This window comes from Cebus imitator, unplaced genomic scaffold (genome assembly GCF_001604975.1).
Source record: "Cebus imitator isolate Cc_AM_T3 unplaced genomic scaffold, Cebus_imitator-1.0 Scaffold464, whole genome shotgun sequence".
Taxonomy (NCBI): Eukaryota; Metazoa; Chordata; class Mammalia; order Primates; family Cebidae; genus Cebus; species Cebus imitator.
In genome coordinates, this window is record NW_016107779.1 from 449,220 (window position 1) to 457,554 (window position 8,335).

General features: G+C 46.6%; 1 protein-coding gene across 2 annotated transcripts in view; it reads left to right on the forward strand.

The window, feature by feature from the left end:
* Positions 1-8,335, forward strand: part of ANKFY1 (ankyrin repeat and FYVE domain containing 1) — an 83,848-nt gene that overhangs the window by 55,178 nt on the left and 20,335 nt on the right. For both annotated transcript variants that reach the window (XR_005197380.1, XM_017512184.2), the window contains exons 9-11: positions 660-728; positions 952-1,151; positions 4,245-4,342. Coding sequence is in view for 1 of the 2 variants with exons in the window: in XM_017512184.2 (XP_017367673.1) it covers positions 660-728; positions 952-1,151; positions 4,245-4,342 (367 nt within the window). In the remaining variant the exon portion in view is untranslated. The remainder of the gene's footprint in view (positions 1-659; positions 729-951; positions 1,152-4,244; positions 4,343-8,335) is intronic.

Below are 8,335 nucleotides of genomic sequence, written 5' to 3' on the forward strand. Positions count from 1 at the left end.
GTGTGTGTGTGTGTGTGTGTGTGTGTGTGTGTGTTGAGGGGGTTGATGCAGCCTTGGGCCCTGACTCTGCAGTGTGTGTGTGTGGAGGGGGTAGATGCAGCCTTGGGCCCTGACTCTGCAGTGTGTGTTTGAGGGGGGGCAAGGGGGGCAGGGGGGTGGTGTAGATGCAGCCCTGGGCCCTGACCTCTGTAGTGGCAGGTCTCCTGCAGAGCTCCTGGGTGCTACATAAAAGCAGTGAAAAGGGTTAAATGCAGCTGTCATCACTGGCTGCTCTGAGTGTGTTTGAGAAGAACAGAAAATTATAGGGGAAAGTTTCCTTTCAGAATTGATGGAGAATAGATAAGGGAAAATCTTCACGCCTATGGCAGAAAGTGCTGTTTTCAAGCAAATCATGTATATGCCTTCAGTAAGGGACAGTATTGAGTGGGGGAGGATTTGGGATCTCTCCCTTTAGCCGACTCTTGTCTGTTTTGGCCACTGAATCGTGGTAACATGAACAGATCCATTTTCACATTTTGCTGCGCGGTCATGGTTTTAGGAGACTTGCAGAAATGTGGGATTTCCTGTGGGTGGTGACTGCCCAGGGTTCTGGCTCCCCCTGCAGAGAGTCGCCCTGATGGTCCTGTCCTGAACTGACACCTCTTCTTTCTATCCTGCAGGACTCCTTTACATGTGTCCATCATGGCCAGGAACGAATATGTGTTCAATCAGCTGCTGCAGTGTAAACAGTACGTAGGGAGACTTGGAGAAGTGAGAAGGCAGTTGTGAGGGGGGGATTGTGAGTGAAAAATAATTCTTTTTAAACATCTTTTAGTGTTACATATATTAAAAAGTTAAAGGGAGCTAAAAAAAATTTGTCATTGAAAAAGTATAAAGAGAAAAAACGATGTTGTCAGTATAGAGTGTCTGAAAAAGATTGTATTTGCTGTTGACTTGGCTTCTGCTTTTCAGACTAGATTTAGAACTGAAAGACCACGAGGGCAGCACGGCTCTGTGGCTTGCCGTGCAATATATCACGGTGTCTTCTGACCAGTCTGTTAACCCCTTTGAAGATGTCCCTGTGGTAAATGGGACTTCATTTGATGAAAACAGCTTTGCAGCCAGACTCATCCAGCGCGGCAGCCACACGGATGCACCTGACATGGCGACAGGTAAGCACCTGCCTCCCAAAGGGCGGTGCCGGGATCTGGAGGTGCCGGGAGATAGCGCGTAAATGCTCTCACCCCAGATCTAGATACTGAATGGCATACTATTAGGATAATTACTTTTTACATAATTTTAAATACAGTAAAACCCTGGGTTGTAATTTTTAAAAATCCTGTGCTTTGGTCAGGCGTGGTGGCTCATGCCTGTAATCCCAGCACTTTGGGGGGCCGAGGCTGGTGGATCACCTGAGGTTGGGAGTTCGAGACCAGCCGACCAACATGGAGAAACCCCTTCTCTACTAAAAATATAAAATTAGCCGGGCGTGGTGGCGCACACCTGTAATCCCAGCTACTTGGGAGGCTGAGACAGAGAATCACTTGAACCTGGGAGGCCAAGGTTGCAGTGAACTGAGACTGAGCCATTGCACTCCAACCTGGGCAACAAGAGCGAAACTCTATCTCAAAAAACAAACAAACAAAACAGTCCTGTGCTTCAAACAATTTAGCAGACATCAAGTGCTTGAAGCTGAAACACTTCCATTTATTTAATGCGAGGATTCTCAGACTATTTGGACTCAGAACTTTTGACCGACTTAAAAATTATACCCCAGAGAGCTTTTCTTTAGGTGAATTATAACTTCAGTATTTGCCATATTAGACTACACTTTGAGAACCGGTTTTAATGCATTTCCTTGACCTGATTGAATAAAATACAGGGATATTTTAAGGAGAGGGATTCCATGTAATTCCGTATTGAGTGCTAGCAGTGTATAAAACATGGGTAGGTGCCACCCACAAAAAGAGTTGACAAAAAAAAAAAAAGATGGATATTGAAACAGCCCTTTCCCTAAGGAAGTTTGGCCAGGCATGGTGGCCCACGCCTGTAATCCCAGCACTTTGGGAGGCTGAAGCAGGTGGATCACCTGAAGTCAGAAGTTTGAGACCAGCCTGGCCAACATGGAGAAATCCTCTCTCTACTAAAAATACAAATATCAGCTGGGCATGGTGGCAGGCACCTGTAATCCCAACTACTTAGGAGGCTGAGGCAGGAGAATCACTTGAACCCAGGAGACGGAGGTTGCAGTGAGCCAAGATCACACCACTGCACTCCAGCCTGGGTGACAGAATGAGACTCCGTCTAAGACAAACAAATAAAGATAAATAATATAATAAACATATATAATTAAACATATATAGATAAATAATATAATAATTAAAGATAAATAATATAATAATCACTAGGTGATCCCCCGCCTCAGCCTCCCAAAGGGCTGGGATTCCAGGCGTGAGCCACCACGCCTGGCCGTCCACTAGCTTTTAACAGTTGAGTGATGTTTGGCAGTCACGGGTTATCTTTATTCTGTTGTGAGGTATAGAATTTAAGTCTTGTCTACACTGGAATGACTGCGCACGTGAACATGGGACCCACATTAGGAGTCTCTAGATTAGAGTAACCATCAAGTAGGAATCGAATCCCTGTCTCTGAGAGATAAGGAAGAAAATGGCATGGAAGCAAAGTTGTACTTTGTCTCATTGCTTTTTGTTTGTTTTGAGACCGAGTTTCGTGCTGTCACCCAGGCGGGAGTGCAGTGGCACTATTTTGGCTCACGTCCGCCTCCTGGGTTAAAGTGATTCTCCTTCCTCAGCCTCCCTAACAGCTGAGACTACAGGCATGTGCCATCAGGCCTGGCTAATTTTTTTTTTTTTTTTGAGACAGAGTCTCACTCCGTCACCAGGTGCTAGGCTGGAGTGCAGTGGTGCGACCTCGGCTCACTGCAACCTCCACCTCCCAGGTTCAAGCAATTCTCCTGCCTCAGCCTCCCAAGTAGCTGGGACTACAGGCGTGTGCCACCGCACCCAGCTAATTTTTTTGTATTTTTAGTAGAGATGGGGTTTCACCATGTTGGCCAGGATGGTCTTGAACTCCTGACCTCAGGTGATCCACCCACCTCAGCCTTTCAAAGTTTTGGGATTACAGGCATGAACCACTGTGCCCGGCTAGCCCAATTCTTTATTTTGTTTTTAGTCCTGGTGTTTAGTTTATTTGGAATTTCAAATAGTATAGCTGTTGACATGAGATAGCTTGTTCATTTTTGGAAATGGATTTTAAAAGACTGAGAAACACTTTTGGGGCTAAAACCATTTTGAGAGAAAAAGAAAAATCATTTTTTTCTTTTCTAGGGTTTTATTTAGAAAAGAATGACAGTGCTAAGAAAAATATTTCTAAGCCAATAACAAACATATTTAAAGCATTAGAAATAAAACTGACGTATTTAAGGGACATTTTCTAATGGAACGTAAAATATTTTCAAAATAGTCATCCAGTGGTTTTCAGCCAGGCACAATCCTGTCTATACTGCCTGAGAACACTTGTCAACATCTGTAGACTTTTCTTTTTCTTTTTTTCCTTTGATACGGAATCTTGCTCTGTCGTCCAGGCTGGAGTGCAGTGGCACCATCTCGGCTCACTGCAACCTCCGCCTCCGGGGTTCAAGCGATTCTCTTGCCTCAGCCTTCCAAGTAGCTAGGATTACAGGTGTGCACCACCACGCCTGGCTATGTTTTGAATTTTTAGTAGTGACAGGTTTTCACCATGTTGACTGGGCTGATCTCAAACTCCTGGCGTCAAGTGATCTGCCTGCCTCGGCCTTTCAAAGTGCTGGGATTACAGTTTTGCAGCAGTGCACCTGGCCAGCATCTGTGGACATTGCAAATTGTCCTAAGTTCAGAGGATGCTGCTGAACACTCCACAATGTGCAGAACAGACCCCCACAGCAATGAACTTATCCCTCCAAAATGTCAGTAGCATCACTGTTGAGAAACGTTGCTGTACTCCAGCCCCAGCAAGGAGACAGAACTTACCTTTGGTCCTGGGCAGTGGCCAGTGGGAACCCCGTGGAGGAATGGATGCTCCAGCCCCGGGTGTTCTCTAGGCTCTGTGTCTACATCCAGAGAGTACCTCTGTGGCCTTCAGTGATACCTGCTGTCTGGTGTGGGCCTGCCAGTCATAAGGTGGTAGGAAGAACAGGTGTTGTGCGGTGTGCAGCTTGACTGCATTTTGATGCAAACAGAAGAATCAGTATGCCCATTTTCTTCTAGGAAACTGCTTACTACAGCGGGCAGCTGGGGCAGGAAACGAGGCAGCAGCTCTTTTCTTGGCAACCAATGGTGCCCACGTGAACCACAGAAACAAGTGGGTAAGTAACGGGGCAGCCAGGAAGTTGGTTTTCATCTATGGAAGAAATGACAGCGGTGCATACACAGGGAAAAGGGCATAGATGTGTTTTTCCATTTTTATCAGAATAATACATGCATATGGTTACAAAGCCAGCAGGAAATATTATTTTATGTTTCCTCAAATATTGGTTGATTGATTCATTCAGCAACTATTTCCTAAGCGTTTGTTTAGGAAACTGCTTGTTTAGGTTATCAGGCCCTGAGCTAGATACTACGGACTTCATTAGAGGTTAGCACACACGTACACAAACCTGCCATAATAGCATTTGATTCTTTATAACAACACTTCACATTTGCTTGGGTTTTTCTGTGTGGACTGCCTGTATCGCAAGCTAACAAGGTAGAATGTACGGTGTTAGGAATGAAAGTGTTACCTTTGAGGCCGGACATTACAGAGTTGACCAGCTTTCCCATTTCCTCCCCATGTGGTTGTGTGGGTTTTTTTTTGTTTTTTTTTTTTTGAGACAGACTTTTGCTGTTGTTGCCCAGGCTGTGCAATGGCATGAACTTGGCTCACCACAACCTCCGCCTCCTGGGTTCAAATGATTCTCCTGCCTCAGCCTCCCAAAGTCCTGGGATTACAGGCGTGAGCCACTGCACCCGGCCTATGAGGTCTTCATTTTAGTTTCCTCATCTGTAAAATGGGGTTACTACTCATTTCATAGGGTGTGGTTAAGATGAAAGTAAATGATAATATCAGAGACATTAGGTACTATTTGGTAGTTATTTTTGCTTTATTATTTTCAGGCCAGGAGGAGGTGCTTGTCTTTAATGTTGCGTTTATTTCACAGTCACTTTGTGCCAGCACCTTTAAGGCTGTTATCTCTTCTAGTTCTCACAGTGGACCTGGAAGCAGCATGTATTGTTAGGATTGAAGAGGCCTTTCCTTCATCAATAAATTCATTTTGGGATCAGGGACCTTGAGGCTCTGTGAGGTTAAGTGGCTGATAAATGATGAAGTGTCTGCATTGAGACCCCAGCACAAGGCTGACTAGTTGTACACTCTCGATAGCACTGGGCAAGGCAGTAAACACTCAGCTTGCTATCTGAGCCAGACCAGTGAAGTACAGGAGAGAGGGCAGTGCCGTCCTTTCCACCACCAACGCCACTATGTGTCTGCACACCGCCAGCTCTGCAGCCAGAGCGACGGCATGGCCCTGGGCCCACTGGGGGCTGCTGCTTCGTCTGGGTTCTGTGTCCCAGATCTCAGGCCCTCTCACCTTCTCCTGGCCTCTGCTCTTGCCATCGTGTGTCTGTCTCTTTCTCTCCAGCATCATTAACTTTGCCCACTCCTAATTTCTAATAGCAGAGAGGCATGCGTTACTATCTCCTAACTTAAAATCCTCGGCCAGGCGCAGTGGCTCATGCCTGTAATCCCAGCACTTTGGGAGGTCGAGGCAGGCGGATCACCTGAGGTCAGGAGTTCGAGATCAGCCTGGCTAATGTGGTGAAACCCCATCTCTACCAAGCTTTAGAGACACAGGGGGCCTAACTTGAGAGCAGTGTAGACCAGCTCTGGAGAAGGGCCTGGAACACTGGTTTCTGGTGTGGAGGCTTTATCCTGTGGGGACAGAAGAGCCATTGGAGGGTTTTGGGCAGGGAAGTAGTAGGATTCTTCTAGCATTGAGAAAACTGCCTGGGATGGCTGGCATGGTGAGTGTGCCATGGTGTGCAGGCTGGAGCCAGGTGGGAATCATCTTGATAAGCAGTGACCTGTCCTGGCCTCACACTGCATTTGGATCCAAAGAAACAGGTTTCACCAGAAATGCAGAATTAGTGTGTGCAGCATGCATGCTTGAGGCTCCCAGAAGTGAGGGCAAGAAGCTGTTAAAACTGTTGTGGTCCAAGAATGACGTAAGGAAATTTACGAACTCAGAGGGGAAGGTTGAGAGGGGATGGGAAGAAAAGACTACATACCGGGTACAGTGTACACTGCTCAGGTGACGGGTGCACCAAAATCTCAGAAATCACTGCAGAACTCATCCATGGAACCAGAAACCACCTGCACCCCAGAGACACTGAAATGGGAATTTTCAAAAACAATGGTTGTGGTGAATCTGTGAAAGAAGAGAGGAAACTGGCCAGAAGGAGGAACCTGTGTGGGGGAATAAATTCCATTGTAATTTTTGAATTTCTAAACATTTAGGTAGGGATGTCTAACAGGCAGTGGGAAAATCAGATGCAGAAATGGGGCTGGAAACCTGTTGAGAGTCCCAGGCAGAAGCCATGGGGTAGATCAGCACACCCAGTGAGAATGCATTGGAAGAAGGGTCTGGAACAGAAGACAGCCCTGAGCAGGAGGGGAAGAGGAGGAGGAAGAAATACCTGGGAGGGCTCACACCAGTTACAGCACCCCTGTGTGGGGAGGACTTGGGATGGGAAGCATGCACTGGGGCTCAAGGCGTGAAAGCACTCAATCCTTATCTGCCATGGCAGCAAGTCCCACAGATAATGTTCAAAGCTGGAAAATGAAGAGGCAGCAATAAAAACACATTAGAAATATGGAGATTTAGGCCGGGTGCGGTGGCTCACACCTGTAATCCCAGCACTTTGGGAGGCCGTGGTGGGGGGGATCATGAGGTCAGGAGTTCAAGACCAGCCTGGCCAACATGGAGAAACCCTGTCTCTACTAAAAATACAAAAATTAGCTGGGTGTAGTGGCTTATGCCTGTAGTCCCAGCTACTCGGGAGGCTGAGGCAGGAGAATTGCTTGAATGAACCCAGGAAGGTGGAGGTTGCAGTGAGCCGAGATCGCGCCATTGCACTCCAGCCTGGGGAACAAGAGCGAAACTCCGTCTTAAAAAAAAAAAAAAATGGAGATTTACAAAACTCAGCTGGAAGAGTTAAAAGTGATTCCTGGTGAGAAAGGATAATTTTTTGAGGAAAGGGAGGAGATAGGATCTTGTTTTTTTTGTTGGTTTGTTTTTTTAGGCTAGTCAAGTGAAGCGGTGGGAGTGAAGGAACGAAACAGTCTGGAACTGGTTGTGATCAGTTATTTGCAAACATCACTGCCAGGGATCTTGCTGGGTTTTACAACATGCCTTTACGTGATGAGGGTGTGTAACTCTGATGAGAGCAGGCACCTTGAGAAGCAGAGCCGGGTGTTGAGGTCATTCCCATCTGTTTGGGTGAAAAAAAAATTGTGTGTGTGTGTGTCTGTATATATACAGACATACACATATACACACCTAAGTGCATAAGTGTATGCGTACATACATTCTCCTATGAATATTCTGTCAATGGAGAGAAACATGAAACTGCTAATAATGGTTCCAGATGTGAGAGGAAACTTAAAATATTGCATCAGGAGTATTTTTAACTTTTAAAATAGGGGCAGGAGGTCCTGATCAGAGTTGAAGATGAGGTTGGTATGAGCAAGTGAAGGAAGCGGAGTGCAAGTGGGGAGGTGAAAAGGAGCGAGGGCCACAGTGCCCTAGTTGCAGTGTTTATTTTGGTGACACTTGTAGCTTGTTATTGTTTTGTCATAATAAGCACGTATTATTTTTATAATTAAAGAATTATAAAACAAAGTGAAGGGTGGTTAAGGAGGCCCTCGGACGTGAGGTCAAGAAGCCAGTTCTTTCTGAAGGTGCTGGGGAAAGACACTGAAGAAACTTACGGGTAGAACCAGGTGCAGTGCCTCGTGCCTTTAACTCCAGCTGTTTGGGAGCCTGAGGCAAGAGGATTGCTTGAGCCTAGGAGTTTGAGTCCAGCCTGGGCAACACAGTGAGACTCCGCCTCAAAAATACATGAAAAAGAAGATACTAAGAGTGATGGCTCAGGAGAAAGAGAACAAAAGTCATGAGGGTCAGCTGCCGACAGGATGAGCCAGGGACCGGAGTTGGCGCGCTTAGCCGTCGTGCCCCCTCTGCGAAGGGAATTCCTGGCCGGAGTTTGCGCGCTTAGCCGTCGTGCCCTCTGCGAAGGGAATTCCTGGCCGGAGTTTGCGCGCT